Source organism: Raphanus sativus, chromosome 9 (assembly GCF_000801105.2).
Source record: "Raphanus sativus cultivar WK10039 chromosome 9, ASM80110v3, whole genome shotgun sequence".
NCBI lineage: Eukaryota > Viridiplantae > Streptophyta > Magnoliopsida > Brassicales > Brassicaceae > Raphanus > Raphanus sativus.
The window spans coordinates 4,046,747-4,067,726 of NC_079519.1; the positions used below are offsets into that span (position 1 = coordinate 4,046,747).

At 30.8% G+C, this 20,980-nt stretch overlaps 3 protein-coding genes across 3 annotated transcripts; 2 read left to right on the plus strand and 1 right to left on the minus strand.

The window, feature by feature from the left end:
* The first annotated feature begins 818 nt into the window (after positions 1–818).
* Positions 819–3,812, plus strand: LOC108823808 (lysine histidine transporter-like 5). The gene is made up of 8 exons (XM_056993695.1): positions 819–975; positions 1,555–1,718; positions 1,811–2,194; positions 2,266–2,662; positions 2,746–2,851; positions 2,940–3,031; positions 3,140–3,208; positions 3,297–3,812. The coding sequence occupies exons 1-8, from the start codon at positions 967–969 to the stop codon at positions 3,393–3,395; spliced, it is 1,320 nt and encodes a 439-aa protein (XP_056849675.1). The 5' UTR covers positions 819–966; the 3' UTR covers positions 3,396–3,812.
* Positions 3,805–5,389, plus strand: LOC108823810 (glucuronoxylan 4-O-methyltransferase 3). The gene is given in 3 exon segments (XM_018597091.2): positions 3,805–4,484; positions 4,595–5,015; positions 5,018–5,389. Coding segments are annotated over 3 exon segments (888 nt in total). The 5' UTR covers positions 3,805–4,187; the 3' UTR covers positions 5,188–5,389.
* A 616-nt stretch (positions 5,390–6,005) lies between these two features.
* On the minus strand, positions 6,006–9,802 carry LOC108826536 (GDSL esterase/lipase At1g71691). The gene is made up of 5 exons (XM_018599913.2): positions 9,208–9,802; positions 8,276–8,397; positions 7,474–7,716; positions 7,141–7,390; positions 6,006–7,060 (listed from the first exon to the last, which is right to left on the minus strand). Exons 1-5 carry the CDS (start codon positions 9,731–9,733, stop codon positions 6,837–6,839), a joined length of 1,365 nt encoding a protein of 454 aa, XP_018455415.1. The 5' UTR covers positions 9,734–9,802; the 3' UTR covers positions 6,006–6,836.
* Between the last annotated feature and the right edge of the window lie 11,178 nt (positions 9,803–20,980).

Consider the following 20,980-nt stretch of genomic DNA (forward strand, 5'->3'; position numbering starts at 1 on the left):
TGCTACTCATTTTTGATATAGTATTTCAAAGTGGCAACGATTCCACATATCATGCTAAATCTATACGCAGCTCTTATTTTACTCTTCAAGCTGATCAAAACTCCACAACAAAGAAGCTGAATTCTGGAGAAAATTTAAAATTTTATGCATTAAGATTTATTTATCTATTTTACATGTTAGAAATCACATTGCAAAAAGCATAGAGTAGAAAGTAGACAATTCATTAACAATACTAAAAAGGAAATACTCTAAGATAGTACTTAAACATGTTTTATGTTCCAAAATAGCACAAAATCACATAATAACATATTAAAAGGTAGAAAACGCATACACCAGTAACACCACTAGGGTTAAATGATTAGAAATTATCGTTTAAATTTTGAGGATGGGGATTTAGGGACTAAGAGTTAGGTTTTAGGATTTAGTTTTTCGGATAAACTTTATATTTATTTATTTAAAAATACCTAAAAATATTTATGCTAAATGTATTATCTATAAATTGTAGTTTGATCTTTTTACTCTTTAATAAATGTTATTTTGGTCATTTTTGTGGTTTTTTTTGTGACAAACTATTTTGTTATATTTAAGAGATTTGCCTTTGATAGAATGCTAAAAAGGTAAAAAGTCAAACAAAATTATTGGTCGTATTCCAGCAATTTAAAAATGATTTTCTTTCAAAAGAAAAGAGCAGTAAACAGTAAAATTGTGTAATAAGCTGATTAGTTTTTATAGTTATCTCTTAAACTGTTATACGATTTGTAGACTTTTTAAGTTTTTAAAAAATATTCTTCAATTGGCTTAATGAATTGTGGGAACGCTGGTTTATCGGGATGAACTAAGGCTAGAAACGTGGGTAATAAAACAAAGAAGAAGAAGAGATCTGAGAGTAAAGGAACAGGAAGAGACCAGTATCGTTGGATTTGGGAGTAACTGCAGACTCGTTCAAAAGACCATCCTCACTTTCCTATGATCCAAGTAATAAAAGAAATTATTTTCACCCTAGTTACCTCTCTATTTAAACTATCATTATCCCTAATCATACCATTAAAAAAAAACAGTAATCACTCTTCAATTTTTTTTTTTGTTTTCTTCTCTATACGTATTTTATACTAAAAAAAGAAAAATACATTTCCCTGTATTTTAATTTTTTTGTGGGTATTAAAGAAAACACATAACAAGAATGACATTCAATGCGCCTCCTTCAGCGGTAATAGGCTTTCTCTGCCTTACAAATATTTTTTTAATCTGTGTATATATCACATGAATAAGTAGTTTTCATCAATGCAGACTGTAAACATTTGATCATATGCTCTCCTCACTTGATCTCTTTTTTCTTCTTCTAGAAAATGTATACCGTTTCTAAAGGTTGGTGCTCTTGAACTGAATTTAGAAAATAATTTTGATCATATAAATATACTTAACACTTTAGCAATGAACATTAAATCATTCACTCTGATAAAAAATTCTTGTAACGCCAACATACGGTAACTCAACAGTTTTCCTCTTGATATTTAATGTCATGTCTATATAAAACCATTACAAAATCTTGATCAGGATGATGAGGAGAAGAATAACGAGAAGCAAATGGATTACAACGATTGGTTACCGATTACGGCGTCTAGAGAGGCCAAGTGGTATTACTCCGCCTTCCATAATGTCACGGCCATGGTCGGAGCCGGAGTTCTAGGTCTCCCTTTCGCCATGTCACAACTTGGCTGGTAATGTTCTTTTTAAATTATTTGTTTTTTCGTTTTCTTCACAGATTAGAAGTTGTAATTAACTATCAATTAATTAATTATTATCGTAACAGGGGACCTGGGCTTGTTGCAATAATGGTATCATGGCTTATAACGTTCTACTCGTTATGGCAAATGGTGCACTTACACGAAAGCGTTCCCGGGAAACGCTTTGACCGTTACAGGGAGCTAGGCCAAGAAGCGTTCGGACCAAGGTTAGGTTACTGGATCGTCTTGCCGCAACAGCTTATGGTCCAGATTGCTTCAGACATAGTCTACAACGTGACCGGAGGCAAATCGCTTAAGAAATTCGTCGAGCTTCTTTTTCCCCATCTCCATCATGTCCGTCAAACCTATTACATCCTCGGGTTCGGTGTGCTCCAAGTCGGTCTCTCTCAGTCTCCTGACTTCAACTCTATCAAGATCATCTCTCTTCTCGCTGCTCTTATGTCTTTCTTGTATTGTCACCAAACCCTAAACCCAACACATCCTCTCTTTTTTTTTTTTCTGATCTCTCTTTGTTTGTTAGGTACTCAATGATAGCGTCTGTAGCGTCGATAGTGAAAGGAACGGAGCATCATCCAGCTGAGTACGGAGTCAGAGGACACACCACGGCCTCAATGATCTTTGACGCGTTTAATGGCATTGGAACCATAGCGTTTGCGTTCGCAGGACACAGTGTGGTTCTTGAGATCCAAGCTACTATTCCTTCAACACCAGAAGTCCCTTCTAAGAAACCAATGTGGAAAGGAGTCGTGGTCGCTTACTTCATCGTCATCGTTTGTTACCTCTGTGTGGCTATCTCTGGTTACTGGGCCTTTGGTGCTCATGTTGAGGATGATGTCCTCATTTCCCTTGAGAGACCTGTTTGGCTTATTGCTGCAGCTAATTTCATGGTCTTTATCCATGTCATTGGAAGTTACCAGGTCTAGTTTTTTTTCTTCTTGTTGTTCTGTTTCGTTTTCTTGAAAATGTGATTTACAATGTAACTGATGATTTATCTTGACAGGTTTTTGCGATGTCGGTGTTTGACACGATCGAGTCATATCTGGTGCAAACGCTGAAGCTCACTCCTTCAGCAATGCTGCGTCTAGCTGCACGTAGCACATACGTTGGTTAGTTCTCATTTATCTTCTTTTTCACTTTTTTTTTTGGTTCTGGAGACATGTAAAACTGAGATTCACTTTCTTGTGTGTTGTGTAGCAATTGTATGTCTTACTGCAATTTGTATCCCCTTCTTCGGAGGTCTTTTAGGGTTCTTCGGTGGCCTAGTCTTCGCATCAACCTCATACTTCGTAAGTCACAGTCTACAAAAAGTTATGAACATATCTCAAGTTGTTTGCAAACACTAGATTTATATAATATAAGATGGATGATGTAAGACGTACCTATATAATTTGCAGATACCTTGCATTATATGGTTGGTCATGAAGCGACCAAAACTATTTAGCTTCCATTGGTTTGCCTCTTGGGTTAGTCTCTCTTTCTTGATTCCACTAGACTTAATCACAAGGTGATTACACTAATAACTCTCTAACACTTTGTTTAATTTAACTACAGTTTGCAATAACAATTGGGGTCTTGATAGCAATCTTCGCGCCCATTGGAGGAATGAGACACATTATCCTTTCAGCAAAAAGCTACAAGCTCTTCTCATAGGCTTTTAAGAAAGAAAAAAACAAAAGCAACCACTATCGCGTCAACTTCTTATAAAAGTTTTTTTCTATCATTTAATTTAGCATAGTTTAGATATTTTGATTCTCTGGGGTTTCTTATTTCTCTTGTCTTCCTTTCATGGAGTATCATCTTTTTTTTTTTTGGCTAAAATCCTTCCGTCGAGAACTGCCTTCCGAATTGCTTCTGGATATCCGTGAAAGCTTCTACGTGGTTTGGCTGGCTGTGACGGATGTTTTCTCCAACCAGTCATTTGAAATCACCTTGCAAAGGAATACCATATGGTCTATAAATTTTCTACTGCAGTTAACGAATTAATTGGCTGTGTAGAATTCAAAGCTTTTTGGTTTTGGATTGTAATAAAACATCTGAATAATATGACTGGCTATCCGTTAATTTCGATGTTGAGTTTGTATCAAATTCGTATTCACCGTCCTTAAAAAACGTAACATGCGGTGTAGTATATCTTTCACAATGTAATTAATGAAAGATAGCAAAAGAGAATATGTAACTGCTAGTATGCTACATTTCACTCTTTGCTATCTTGGTCCTATAAGGTGATGATGACACCAACCCTAGATTAACTATTCGAAGTAATCATTGTTAGTATCGACCAATCCAATTGAGACACACCATATAACCAAACCACCACATGACATAATCCCAAAAGAAAAATTAAAAGAGTTTGTCTCTTTGTCCCCTAAAGAAAACAAAAACCTTAGTAAAAAATGTAACGCTTCTCACTTGAGCAACTCAAATTAACACAATCCCATCACAATGACGACTAGTCTCCACTTTCCGATTACCTTGAAACTCATTATCTCTAGCTTAGCATCTCTCGTCGTGATCACTCTCTTCTTCATCACCAGAACCGATTTCTCACCGTCTTCATTTCAGCCAGCGCCGGCCAAAACTATCCAGATCTCCAGCTCCTCCACCAGAACTAAAGAACAGAGCGCAGACTCCGTGAGTTGCGGTAAGATCCTTCCTTCGCTTGCCGACGCTCTCATCCACTACGCCGCCTCCAACGTCACTCCTCAGCAAACACTCTCTGAAATCTCCGTCACCAAGAAGGTAACTAAAAAGACTAACAAAACAACATGCAAGACAAAAACAAAAAAAAACCAAAAAAACAAAACAAAAAAAAAAACAAAAGAAAAACTAATTAACTTAAGGTGCATCAGGTCCTAGACAAAGCATCGCCATGCAACTTTCTTGTGTTTGGTCTTGGCCACGACAGCTTGATGTGGGCGTCACTAAACCACGGAGGAAGAAGTGTATTCTTAGACGAGGACGAGTCATGGATACGCCAGATCGCCGAGGAGTTCCCTTCTCTGGAATCGTACCACGTACGGTACGAGACCAAGGTAAGAGACGCGGAGGCTCTGATGTCGGCGGCGAGAGATAGGGAGGAGTGCCGTCCTAGCGTGTCGACGGATCTCAGAGTTTCCAAGTGCCAGCTTGCTCTGAAGGGCTTACCGGAGGTGGTTTACGAGACGGAGTGGGATTTAATCATGGTGGATGCTCCGACGGGGTTTCACGAAGAAGCTCCGGGGAGGATGTCGGCGATTTACACGGCGGGGATGCTCGCGAGGAGCCGAAGAAAGGAGAGACGACGGCTATTTTTGTGCATGATGTGGATAGGACTGTGGAGGATGAGTTCTCTATGGCGTTTTTGTGCAGAGATTACATGACGGAGCAACAAGGTAGGCTCCGCCATTTTACGGTGCCTAGTCATCGGAACTATAACATCTCCGACGGTACATTCTGTCCCTAATCCGCTGTCGATAAAATATTATTTTTATTCAAATAGTATTTTTATATTTCACTTTTAGTATCAGTTTGTAAAACAAAACTAGTAGATTTGAGCTGGACTGTTTGGTGATCAAATTTGGACCGTTTGGTGATACTTTCAACGTTTTCAAAACGTTCCAAAAGTAAAAACATTGATATATAAATAAATGGTCCGATTTATTACTTTTGATTCAGATTCGGATGGTTTTTTAGAATCTAGGTAGGTTCGTATCCATAATTAAAATATCATTAAAATATCTATATTTTTTTGGAAATGTAACTTTCAAGTATTTAGAATCTGAAAAGATCATTTACTGGTGTAACAAGTAGGGAAGATGCATCTCTGGAAAGTTGGCTATGGGCAATTGATAGCCTTCGTACTCTTCACTATGACTATATAATTTTTGCTAGCAGTGACAGTGATTTTGTTACTGCCGTTTCAAATCCTACTGTCTGGCCCTCACTCAAGTTTTACTCCCACAACATATGTTCTAAGCTACATCATTTTTTGTCTTGGCGCGCTCAGTTTCACAAGCGATGTGACATCAAAGGAGCAGCCCTTATAGCTGATAGTGTCATCAAAGAGGCTCGTTTCCAATCATATATTGCATCATATATTGCTGTTGGTTCTTCCGCTTGGCTCAAACATCTTTTCCCTCATTCATAGACCCCTCAGCATATGTATGATTGTTTCTGATCCTGTTTTTGGTATCCTTCTCTTTGTATGTAATCTTGTACTATCTTTAATAATATTCAGTGTTTAAAAAAAACGAATCTGAAAAGATTCTAAATATCCAAAATTCCAACAAAAATTCCAACAAATATTCCAAAAATATTTAAATACCCAAACAAAACTACAATTTTATACTAAATTTGACCTAAGAAACTAAAAATACACAAAATTTTATTCAGATACCAAAATATATTTTTTAAACATTTTGATTTTTTAAAGAAACCTAAAACTATAACCGAAAATCCAAACATAAACTTTTTAAAATATCTATAATATCAAAACATATATAAAATATCAAAATATATCTAATATACATAAAATATTTTAAATATTTTGGATATCCAATCAGATTTTTAGGTAGGGCAGCACAAACACGAAATAAAATAGAGATAGGCGGATCCAAAAATTATCCAATAAATCTTTTTCTTGGAACCAGACACAAACCAAACCTTTATTTTAGGGTAGGCTTCACTTCAATTTTTTGGATCCAGAAAAAATACTGAGATCTAAGAAAATTTTACATAAGTGCATAGATACAATAATTCAAATAAACTAATTTTAAATTATATCTTTCTTTGAAAAAAATCTCTTTTTAATATAATACGATTTTGTAATGTGATAATGTATAACAATCACAAAATACTAATTTAAATCAATAAATTTTTTATAATCCTCGATCAAAATCTATCAGTTTGTAAAAGAAAACTAGTAGATTTGAGTTGGACTGTTTGGTGATCAAATTTGGACCGTTTGGTGATACTTTTGACGTTTTCAAAACGTCTCAAAAGTAAAAACATTTATACGATCGAAACTAAAAAAACGTTACAAGAACAAAAGACAAAGACACAACACAAAGTTTTTACTTTCTTCTTGATTGTCTTCATAATATGATATGGTCTCTAACTGAGACTAGCCAGTTCCTGAATGTTGATAGGAAACGCAATGGTGCGGTCACCAGAAAATGCTTTCTTAGCCATAATGAGATTAACTTTTTCGGTAGGATGAAAAGCGTCCCAAAACAGATACTGATCTCTGTTAGGACAAGGCGTCTGAAAGGGAAGACATGTGATCTGTCCTCTGTTCCGTCCTATTCCACAACATCCTTTGTCCAAAGTAGTAATACCTACAAGACCAACAAAGCTATTATTAGCCATCATCAGAGATAAAGAATTGATGTTACCTAGTTTAAGTTTTGTTAGTTACCATAAATGGCCGGGCTAGCAATGATGTCTTCCAACATATGAGTGATATCGAGGTAAATGAATTTAGCATCAGGGAGATTCTGGTTGAGATTGGATATCATTGTTTTGACGTTTGTGTTGAAAGGAAGAACAAGTTGGTTAACTTCTTCCGAGCATTTACCGTCGGTTCCTTGAGCTAGAATGCTCGGAATGCATCCCATTCTTCCAAGTCCAGCCACCACGAATTTCCTACCACCAAGATTATACAGTCTCTGCATCACCAAGAACAACACATTTATATTTACATTTCAGCTTCTTGCTTAATTAGTAGTAATAATTTTTTTTTATGTATTACTGTGAGATGATTGGCGTAATGTTGAACTAAGAGGTCGCCGAATTGTTGGGCGTTGAACTGGTTACGGGTAGGGAAATTGGGCATCAAATAATTGTTGAGATAGTCGTTGCTTCCCATTCCAATGAAGAACAAGCCTCGAGCCACCGAGTCTGCAATGGCCACTGGACCACCGGACTTGCTAGCCATCTGATCTAACGTTGTCTGGAAGTTGTGAATCTGCTGGTCGAACGGTATTCGCCCCATCTGACCATCAGGTCATAAACTCATTACAATTTTTGATGTTTATCAAGAACCAATATATACTCATGTAAGCGCTTTGAAAGTACTTGAGTTGATTTTTAATTATCAATTTCATTTTTACCAAGTATGAATATAAAATCGTTACTAAAATTTATGTTCTATTATATCACCAATGGTTTATACATAAATTAAAGTTTTGGTATTATATAGTTGCATTTTAAAAATACAAGGTACAATGTTTTAGCAAGTCCTTCAATGTATTAAAAGCACAAACGAATTTGAAATAATAATTTTGTTAAAAAACAAACACAAAACGGATAAATTAATGGTACCGTAGTATATTGGCTTTCAAAAGTTCATATTAGAACATTATAAATATAAGTCTATATTTGAAAATCATGCAAGTATATATATTATGCGTATTCTAAAATGTATACTACAAAAGAAAAAACGATTTCTAAGAATCAGTATCGTATACTACCACCAAGCAGTTATTATTAGATAAAAAACAGATATACTTCATAGTTCTTACAAAAAAGGTAAAAAGTTGCATGCAACTTACAAAGTTTCCTCCGGTGTCAGGAAGAATCCCCGCGGCTGCAGAAGCGTAGTTGACACCACGAAGCACTTGATCTCCGGTAGCTTCCGAGTACGCCGGAATCAATGGCAATCCCAATAGTTGAGCTATATGATATGTGCATGCATGCATCAGATTACTTCAACTATTAGCCTCATCCAAACGTTATTTCATTTTTAAACCTTTTTCCAAATTAGGAGGAAAAGAAGACTTTTTCTTGGGTTCACCCCCTAGGGTGAACCTTTAGATTCACCAACCAATAGAAAGTTGTTATTTTAAATCTAATATCTTTTAATTAAGGAAACAGAAATAACTTGCCAAATTATATTATACTTTTAAAATAAATAAAAAGATTAAATAAATAAAAATAACAATAGTTCTCAGTAAAGATTATTTTTAAAAATATTTATTTATAAGATTTGGAGTTTAGTGTTTAAGATTTATAGTTTAGAATTTATCCAAATGTTTAGTGTTTTTCTAAGGGTTAGAGTTTACCCAAGGGTTTAGGGTTTACCCAAGGGTTTAGGGTTTAGGATTAGAGTTTAGGGTTTAGTGTTTTGTTGACAACATGTTTAGTGTTTTTTCCAAGGGTTTATGGTTTACCCAAGGGTTTAGGGTGTATGATTAGAGTTTAGGGTTTAGTATTAGAGTTTAGGGTTTAGTATTAGAGTTTAGGGTTTAGTGTTTTGTTGACAACATTAATTTTTTTTTAATTCGTTTTTATATACTGTTTTTATTTATTTTTAAATTTTATTTTGAAAAAATAATATAATTTGACAAATTATTTATTTCCTTAATTAAAAGATATTAAATCTAAAATGACAAGTTTCTATTGGTGGGTGAACCTAAAGGTTCACCCTAGGGGGTGAACCCAAGAATAACTCGGAAAAGAATACATGTTTTGAAGAGAAACGTACCAATCCCATCGACCATGGTTAAGCCATTGCAGAACCGACCGGTTGGACCGCCATTGAAATCAATGCCATAAGGGAAGTAATTGGCTTTAGCGAAGGAAGGGATGTTATTGTTGTTCCCATTGTCTATGAGAGAGTCACCAAAGACAAACAATGCCGGTACAATTCTATCACTGCCTTCTTGTTCGACCAATGGAGGCGGAGGAGCCGAAACAGGTTCCTTAACCACGACTAATGGAGGCGGAGGAGCAGAAATAGGTTCATTAACCACAATTAATGGAGCTGGAGGAGCAGAAATAGGTTCATTAACCACATTTAATGGAGGGGGAGGAGCGAAAATAGGTTCATTAACCACATCTAATGGAGGCGGAGGAGAAGAAGTAGGTTCCTCAATCACAACTAAAGGAGGCGGAGGAGCATAAATAGGTTCCTCAACCACAACTAGTTGGCTGGAGACGCCATGCAAAAGCTGGATAACCACCGAGAGAAGAGCTGGGAAGTAGCAAAGTCGTCGAGAGTGGAAAGACATTGGGACTTTGTTTGAGTTTGATAGGGTTAATTTTCTTGGGTGAAGAATAGTAAGAATTTGAGAGATTTATATAGGAAAAGAGAGGGGTTTTGGTCAAGAGTAGTAAATGTGTGTATCCGTCTTCTCCACACAGTATAATAAAAGCAATTCACGACAACCACAATATGTGAGTTATGGTATATTTACATGTATTGTTTCTTCTAGAATATCCATAAAATCATTATACAATATCCTGTATTTTTTATACACTAAAAACATGTTTCGAAGTGAATGGCTTACGTACATAGATATACAAATAGTGACTTAGCAGTCAATTTTAGACCAGTTAATGGAAATTATGGTAAAAGGTACTCCCTCCGTTTTCTTTTACATGTAATTCTGTTAATTTCACACTTATTAAGGCAATTCATACAATATCATTTCTACCCTTGTGCATTCATTAATTATCATCCTTCGTCACACATTCCATTTTAAAAGAATAATAATAACAAGGGTAAATAAAATCATATCTTGCTATAGTTCACATTGTTTTCCGAGAACGTCAATTATATTAAAACAAAACAAATATTTTGAAACGTCATATAAAAAAAACGGAGGGAGTATATGATCAGAGAATAATAATGTAGTCGTTGAGGTAGTGAAAGACTTGCAGTGCTTGATATGAAAAAACCCTCATTTACAAACGACTAGTTTTGTGATGCTCACAAGGAAGAGGCAAATATAACCACAATTAAAGGAAGAGAAAGGTTGCATTTGATGTTCAAAAAAAGAGTTGCGTTCGTCTAGAAAATAAAAATAAAAAAGGTGAAAGGTTGCATTTAAATCGTCGATGTTCTCAATGACGTTTAAGCTATAGCTTTCAAAGTCAGACAGTCGTGAAGACCAATTATGTTGAAGAAGTGAGCAGAAAAAGCAACAAATAAGTCTCTTCTAATTCAAGATGGTGGTTATACTAGTAGGTTTTCGCATCTTGCTTCCTGATCTATTAACTGTACGGTTGACTTTTAATGTTTGACTTCTCAGATTGTGTGATGGAATGATACAAACATGGGACCTACTAAATGGTAGTCGTTTTTTGCCATAAATGGTAAATCAATCGTATCATCGTATGTTAAGTCATTTTGAAAGTTTTCACGTTTATCTATCTATACTATTAAAATAGAATTCCTGATAGTATTTTGTCCTCGGATTTTCAAGTTATTTACAAACCTCTGCTATTGTCTTTTTAAAAATATTTTAATTATTTTGACAACTATTTATTGAAATCAATGATTGTTTAAAGATATATATTATAAAAAAGAAATGCGAGTTTGTGGGTGAGAAGAAAAAGGAGATATCACTATATTTTTGCTAACATATATATTTATTTTTAATACCAGATAATTTTCTTTAAAAATCAAAACAAAACTATAAATTTTAATTAACTATAGCATTTATTTCCGGTAAAAATTTAGCATATGCATTGAAAATTCCTTTTAACAATTTTTTGGAACAATTAGGTATTTATAACAATTACATATACTTAATTTTGCAGGTAATAAATAATTAAAACTAATAACAGTTATTTTTATACAAATTAAGTGATGTGTCTTTTTTTGTAGTGTATTTTTCAAATTCTTGGAATAACAAAAATCATAAACTTTCATTTTTACAACATTTTATACTTATGTTTTTATATTGTTGGAACAAATATATGCATTTAAGTGATTAAAAAATTATTAAAAATTAATATTAAAATATGCAATGAGAAATATATTTAGTATTATGATTATTTTTCAAACGGAAACAATTAACAAACTTTTAAATGTATCATATTATCTTATATAACAACACATAATCTTATAATTAACAAATTTTGTAAAATTTTAAAAGAGAATAAATCCAGCGCTTTTAAAGCGCGGATATAATTCTAGTCTATACTATTAAAAAAAAATCACTAATAGGATTCTACCCTTGATTTTTCAACTTATTTACCATGATATGCCATTACTAATTTTTAAGAATTTTAAATTAATTTCACCCATTAAAATTCAGCAAATCAAAATTAAAGATTTTCAAAACCAATCACATTGCAACAACTTCCATAAATAATCCATACGCCATAAAATCAACATTTGTAGCATTTGGAAACTTCACCATTTCCATATATTTTATATTCGTTCCTCCATTTATAGATCAACATTTCCCATATGGTATAGACTACATATATACAAATACACATTACTTTCTTTTCAAATCTATACTATTAAAGCAGAATCCTATTTTAAAAATTTAGGATTCTACTCCTGCATTTTAATATATTACAAGTTTTTCCACATTGCATTTAATTTAAACTAAAAATAGAATATTCTCTATAACTATGGTAATCAATACTTTCCACATTTGTGAATGATAATAATTTTAATTTCTATGCAGTTTATACTTTCCATTTAATTTGAATATCATTTTTTCATTTATAATATTATTTAAAGATTGGATATGAATATATACATGCAAATTAAAAAAAATATTATTATGTTATTTTTTACATAATAATGATATGCCAATTTTGAGTGTTTAATTTTTTTTTAAACTTATCTTAAAATTAATTTTTAGATCTAAACATATTATATCAATAAAATACAAACATATCATATAGTAACCCAAAAAAAAGAAAATAATATTTTATATCAATAATAAAGTTCCTATTACCATTGTTTCATCTTCTTCAAATGACATAATACAAATCTCATTTAAGTCTAAATAGTTACCTTTTCAATTTTATATAGTATTAAGAAGTATGAATTATTTATAAAGATTTCAAAAATATTTTTTTTTTTGGTTTTCAGCGGGTCATCTCATATCGGATCTTAGGTTAATAGCGGATTTTTAGATTTTTACCAGGTTTTCTAAGATTATAATTACGATTCTTTTTATTAAATTGAAATGAATTATACACATATCACTCGATTTATCGGTTCAATCATAGGTCTGGGTTGGATATGAAAACACCACTTGAAATGAATTATATTTTTTAGTGTGTAGTTTCATAGAGAACTGATATAAGATGATGTTCAAAAGAGTTTAGAAGCTCTGTTGTGTCTGTTTTTCTAGATAATGAAGAAGATTTATAATGCTAATTCCACTAATCTAGACAGTATATGAAATTTTACTAAACTAAATATTTAAAAATTAGAATTATTCCTATATACCATAAAAGATAGTTTAGAATAAATTCATTCAGATGTACAATGTGGTTTGAATTTTTTTAACAAAATTGAAGAGTATAAACTTTAGTATATAGAGGATTTACCGAAAACTCATTATTTAAAGGGGTTAAACCACTGATTTGAAAAAAATAAAAAATATGAAAAACTTTTTTAATGTATAGTTCATAGAGCACTGACATAAGATGATTGTCAAAGAGTTTAGAACCTCAGTTGTCTCTGTTTCTCTAGATATTGAAGATTTTATAATGCTAATTCCATTGATTTAGGCAGTATAATGAATTTTAACTAACTAAATATTAAAATATTAGAATGATTCCTATATACCATGAAAGATAGTTTAGAATACATTAATTCAAATTTAGAAGGTGGTTTTAAATTTTTAAACTAAAGTGAAGCATATAAACTTCAGTAATATAAAGGATTTACCGGAAAACTCATTATTTTAAAAGGGGTTAACCCCAGTGATTTTGAAAAAAAATTAAAAATATGAAAATATTCTTTTAGTGTATAGTTTTATAGAGCACTGACATAAGATGATGGTCAAAGAGTTTAGAACCTATGTTGTCTCTGTTTTTCTAGATAATGAAGATTTTATAATGCTAATTCCACTAATCTATGCAGTATATGAGATTTTACTAAACTAAATATTAAAAAATTAGAATTATTCCTATATACCATAAAAGATAGTTTAGAATAAATTCATTCAAATGTAAAATGTGGTTTAAAAATTTTAAACAAAATTGAAGAGTATAAAACTTCAGTATATAGAAGATTTACCGAAAACTCATTATTTTAGAAGGGGTTAACCCACATATTTTGGAAAATTTTCAAAAAATATGAAAATATAGTTTTAGTGTATAGTTTCATCAAGCACTAACATATATATGATAGTAAAAGAGTTTATAACCTCTGCTGTCTCCGTTTCTCTAGATATTGAAGATTTTATAATGCTAATTCCACTAATCTAGACAATATATGAAAATTTTACTAAACTAAATAATAAAAAAATTGAATTATTCATATATACCATGAAAGATAGTTTAGAATACATTCATTCAAATGTACAATGTGGTTTAAACTTTCAAACAAAAGTGAAGAGTATAAATTTCATTATATAGAACATTTACCCGAAAACTCATATTTTTGAAGAGGTTTACCCACTGATTTTGGAAAAAAATTCAAAAATATGAAAATTTGGTTTTAGTGTATATTTTCATCGAAACTAACATAAGATGATGTTGAAATAGTTTAGAACCTCTATTGTCTCCGTTTCTCTAAATAATGAAGATTTATAAATGCAAATTCCACTAATCTTGGCAGTATATGAAATTTTAGTAAACTAAATATTATAAAAATAGAATGATTCCTATAATACCATGAAAGATAGTTTAGAATACATTAATCCAAATATAGAATGTGGTTTGAAAATTTTAAACTAAAGTGAAGAGTATAAACTTCAGTATATAGAGGATTTACCGAAAACTTATCATTTTAGAAGGGGTTAACCCACGGATTTTGGAAAATTTTCAAAATATGATAATCTGGTTTTAGTGTATAGTTTCATCGAACAGTAAGATAAGATGATGTTCAAGAGTTTAGAACCTCTGTTGTCTCCGTTTCTCTAGATAATAAAGATTTTATAATGCTAATTCCACTAATCTAGGCAGTATATGAAACTTTACTAAACTAAATATTAAAAAATAGAATTATTCCTATATACCATAAAAGATAGTTTAGAATACATTCATTCATATGTACAATTTGGTTTGAATTTTTTAAACAAAAGTGAAGAGTATAAACTTCAGTATATAGATGATTTACCCAAAACTCATTATTTTTAAAAGTGGTTAACCAACTGATTTTGAAAAAAAATTCAAAAATACGAAAATCTCTTTTTAGTGTATAGTTTCATAGAGAACTGTCATAAGATGATGATCAAGAGTTTAGAACCTCTGTTTCCTCCGTTTTTCTAGATAATGGAGATTTTATAATGCTAATACCACTAATCTTTGCAGTATAATGCAATTTTAGTAAATTAAATATTAAAATTTTTGAATGATTCCTATATACCATGAAAGATAGTTTAGAATACATTAATTCAAATGTAGAATGTGGTTTGAAATTTTTAAACTAAAGTGAAGAGTATAAACTTCAGTATATAGAGGATTTACCGAAAACTCAATATTTTAGAAGGGGTTAACCCATTCATCGAGCAGTAACATAAAATGATGTTCAAAGAGTTATAACATTTGTTGTCTCTTTTTGTCTAGATAATGAAGATATTATAATGCTAATTCCACTAATCTAGGCTGTATATGAAATTTTACTAAACAAATATTAAAAATTAGAATTATTGCTATATACAATAAAAGATAGTTTAGAATACATTCATTCAAATGTACAATGTGGTTTGAAAATTTTAAACAAATTTGAAGAGTATAAATTTAGTATATAGAAGATTTACCGAAAACTAATTATTTTAAAAGGGGTTAACCCACTGATTTTGAAAAAAAATTCAAAATATGAAAAACTTTTTTTAATGTATAGTTTCATAGAGCACTGACATAAGATGATTGTCAAAGAGTTTAGAACCTCAGTTGTCTCTGTTTCTCTAGATATTGAAGATTTTATAATGCTAATTCCATTGATTTAGGCTGTATATGAAATTTTACTAAACTAAATATTAAAATATTAGAATGATTCCTATCATACCATGAAAGATAGTTTAGAATACATTAATTCAAATTTAGAAGGTGGTTTTAAAATTTTCAAACTAAAGTGAACCATATAAACTTCAGTATATAGAGGATTTACCGAAAACCATCATTATTTTAAAGGGGTTAACCCAGTGATTTGAAAAAAAAAATTAAAAAATATGAAATATTTTTTTAGTGTATAGTTTCATAGAGCACTGACATAAGATGATGGTCAAAGAGTTTAGAACCTCTGTTGTCTCCATTTTTCTAGATAATGAAGATTTTATAATGCTAATTCCATTAATCTAGGCAGTATATAAGATTTTACTAAACTAAATATTAAAAAAAAATAGAATTATTCCTATATACCATAAAAGATAGTTTAGAATAAATTCATTCAAATGTGGTTTGAAAATTTTGAACAAAATTGAAGAGTATAAACTTCAGTATATAGAGGATTTACCGAAAAATCATTATTTTAGAAGGGGTTTTTAACCCACAGATTTTGGAAAATTTTCAAAAATATGAAAATATAGTTGAAAGAATTACATTGTAAGGCAGTTTCAAGATTATTATTACACAATAAGACAGTTGTTGCTATTAAGGTAATTTTATTCAACCAACCTCATTTCCTTGTTACAAACTAACTAAACTAGTCTAGATTTCTGTGATTTAACCTAAGTTTTTACTAGAAAATTCTCTTACTAATAAATAAAACAAAGTGGGGTCACATCTCTCTCTCTCCTTTGTCTCCTTCTTCTTCATTTTTCTACGGTTTTGTGAAATAAATTCTGTTTCTTCAGATTTTTTTTCTCAAAAAAACTTTGTTTAATTATTATCTCTATCATTATGTCTATCTTTTGAGATATGTGAAGCTATATTTCTCATGGTGGTGTAAAGATGATGTACATGACAATATTAATGGCAGAGATCGATTGAAGCTTCAACCATGGTATCTTTGTGCTCCTACGTGCTCTGAAACTCACACAATAAGCTTGAGAGCAACAATTGCTAATTTGAATATTTTTGCATATTTGGTCCCAAACTTATTTGTTATTTTTAAGATTAAAGATGTGAATTAGGATTGAAAGCTATCACATCTGGATAAAAATACATAAAAACAAGTTGAGAATGTAAAGAATCGTGGAAAATAGGAGAGAAAGGTGAAGATTATGGTTTTTGGTTGACCATGGCTAAGGAAGAAGATGGAGTTATTTTCGTAATTTTGCAACATTAGTGAAAAAGTCGTGTGTACATTACATTTAGACAGTACATGTGTACACCTAATTTTATATTATATGTCAAACTGAATATAGTGTACATGAAAATAGGTGTACACATGAGTTGTGCATTTTGTAAAATCTTTGTAATATAAAAACATAATTTTGATGTGCAATAAGCATGTTTTGAACATATGTGTACATAAATAATATATAATACTGTACATAACCACGGTTGTACACGTGTACATAACCACAAATGTACACATGTGTACACGACCACGATTGTCCACCTTACATAATGTATCCATCAGTGTCTACATGTGTACACCATCAAAATGTGTACAACAAAATGATGTTCATGTGTACAACCAAATGATGTACAACCAAATAATGTTCCTGTGTACATAAAAATTTTCCTATCATGTACAATGATTCACTTGAATAATTGTGTCCACGTGTACACCGGTGCATAGACACTCACATGTAACACATGTTTGAAATACATGTCATTGTACATGAAAAGTTTTTATATACGTATGTTCCATTCACCAATGTACATGTGAGTCATTGCACATGTGAGGCAACACATACGAATATGGATAACATACTAACATACACCAGTGTATATGTGAGTTATTGTACATGTGGACAACAATATTTTGTGTGTATATTCAGATGCTATTTAAATGTAAATTAAAACTTACAAATGTATGTTATATATTTCTAAGTGGAGTGACTAAAGTATTGAAATATCTTTACTTACCTGATTTATGGGAACATGTTAAAAGTCAGTGTGCTTTGTGATACATGTTAGATGTCCAATATGTAGATATATGTTTGAGATACATGTTACATATCCAATATGTTGTAAAGTTGTGTGTCTTCATTAGTGTACATGTGTACATTAAAAATTGATGACATACATGTGTCCAACAAATATGGTAGTGTACATGTGTACAACACTGGAAACTTGTATATATAGTGGTAGATTTTGATTTTTTAGCATTGTATACATATACCATCATGTACCAATATACACGAAAATATAAATATATATGTTCGTGTAATTATGAAAGATATGATCTTCACAATTCAAAAATATGAAATCAATTTAAAAGAGTATATTTGCAAATCAAAAATCTATGGATCAGAAATGAATATATTTAAATTTCTAGGGACCAAATGTGCAATAAAGATAAAATTGGCCATTGTTGCCTATCAAGCTTTTGCAACAACGGTGACGAGAAAGAGGCAGCGACGAGACATACGAGATGGAGGCAGAGGTTCCAATCGACAAAGGCGGAGATAGAGGTGGCTACAGAAAGCGGAGGCATTGATGTTGAATTGAAGAAATTTTTTTATGAAGGCTTCAAATTCTTTTGCCTCTTTTTTGTATTTATTTTTGGATCTGTAGATTTGCAGAAAAAAACCCCATCAATGATATATAAAATAAAAGAGAAAATAAAATTATGATGCTGAAAAATAATGAGTTGCAGAAAATATTTAGGTTACATGGAAAAAAAAGAAGTTTGGTTGATTTTAGAGGAAATAAAAAAGGAGAGAGGACGTTGACAAACAAAAAAAAAGAAGGAGAGAGGAAAGATAATACAAGTTATCAAATGTGGGACCATCTTAGTCATCTGGTTAGCAATTGTTGATTTTAGTTATAAGAAAGTACCGCAATAGCTTAAACTGTCTTTTCTGTAATAAAAACATCAAAACTGCCTCTGAATGTTAATATCTCAATATAGTTTTAGTGTATAGTGTCATCAAGCACTAACATAATATGATAGTCAAAGAGTTTATAACCTCTGCTGTCTCAGTTTCTCTAGATATTGAAGATTTTATAATGCTAATTCCACTAATCTAGGCAGTATATGAAATGAATCCTACTAAAACTAAATAATAAAAAATTGATTATTAATCATATACCATGAAAGATAGTTTAGAATACATTCATTATAATGTACAATGTGGTTTGAAACTTTCGAACAAAAGTGAAGAGTATAAACTTCATTATATAGAACATTTACCGAAAACTCAATATTTTTGAAGAGGTTTATCCACTAATTTTGGAAAAACATTCATAAATATGAAAATTTGGTTTTGGTGTATAGTTTAATCGAAAACTAACATAAGATGAAATGTTCAAATAGTTTAGAACCTCTATTGTCTCCGTTCTCTAAATAATGAAGATTTTATAATGCAATTCAACTAATCTTGGCAGTATAATGAAATTTTAGTAAACTAAATATTATAAAAAAATTAGAATGATTCCTATATACCATGAAAGATAGTTTAGAATACATTAATCCAAATGTAGAATGTGGTTTGAAAATTTTAAACTAAAGTGAAGAGTATAAACTTCAGTATATAGAAGATTTTACCGAAAACTCATCATTTTAGAAGGGGTTAACCCACGGATTTTGAAAATTTTCAAAAAATATGATAATCTGGTTTTTGTGTATAGTTCATCGAGCAGTAAGATTAGAATGATGTTCAAAGAGTTTAGAACCTCTGTTGTCTCCCGTTTCTCTAGATAATAAAGATTTTATAATGCTAATTCCACTAATCTAGGCAGTATATGAAACTTTACTAGACTAAATATTAAAAAATAGAATTATTCCTATATACCATAAAAGATAGTTTAAAAATACATTCATTCATATGTACAATTTGGTTTGAATTTTTTAAACAAAAGTGAAGAGTATAAACTTCAGTATATAGAGATGATTTACCCCAAACTCATTATTTTAAAAGTGGGTTAACCAACTGATTTGAAAAAATTTCAAAAATACGAAAAATCTCTTTTTAGTGTATAGTTTCATAGAGAACAGTCCATAAGATGATGATCAAAGAGTTTAGAACACTCTGTTTCCTCCGTTTTTCTAGATAATGGAGATTTATAATGCTAATACCACTAATCTTTGCAGTATATGAAATTTTAGTAAACTAAATATTAAAAAATTATAGAATAATTCCTATATACCATGAAAGATAGTTTAGAATACATTAATTCAAATGTAGAATGTGGTTTGAAATTTTAAACTAAAGTGAAGAGTATAAACTTCAGTATATAGAGGATTTACCGAAAACTCATTATTTTAGAAGTGGTTAACCCATTCATCGAGCAGTAACATAAAATGATGTACAAAGAGTTTATAACATCTGTTGTCTCTGTTTTTCTAGATAATGAAGATATTATAATGCTAATTCCACTAATCTAGGCTGTTATATATGAAATTTTTACTAAAAAATATTAAAAAATTAGAATTATCCCTATATACAATAAAAGATAGTTTAGAATACATTCATTCAAATGTACAATGTGGTTTGAAAAATTTAAAACAAATTTGAAGAGTATAAATTCAGTATATAGAGGATTTACCGAAAACTAATTATTTTAAAAAGGGTTAACCCTATGATTTTGAAAAAAATTCAAAATATGAAAACTTTTTTTAATGTATAGTTTCATAGAGCACTGACATAAGAATGATTGTCAAAGAGTTTAGAACCTAAGTTGTCTCTGTTTCTCTAGATATTGAAGATTTTTATAAGTGCTAATTCCATTGATTTAGGCAGTATATGAAATTTTACTAAACTAAATATTAAAATATTAGAATGATTTCTATATACCATGAAAGATAGTAGAAGAATACATTAATTCAAATTTAGAAGGTGGTTTAAATTTTAAAACTAAAAGTGAACCATATAAACTTCATATATAGAGGATTTACAGAAAACTCATTATTTTAAAAGGGGTTAACCCAGTGATTTGAAATTCTTTTTTAAATATGAAAAATATTTGTTAGTGTATAGTTTCATAGAGCACTGACATAATATGAGGTCAAAGAGTTTAGAATCTCTGTTGTCTCCATTTTTCTAGATAATGAAGATTTTATAATGATAATTCCACTAATCTAGGCAGTATATGAAAATTTTACTAAACTAAATATTAAAAATTAGAATTATTCCTATCTACCATAAAAATAGTTTAGAATAAATTCATTCAAATGTAAATGTGGTTGAAAATTATAAACAAAATTGAAGAGTATAAACTTCAGTATATAGAGGATTTACCGAAAAAATCACTATTTTAGAAGGGGTTTTAAGTTTTAA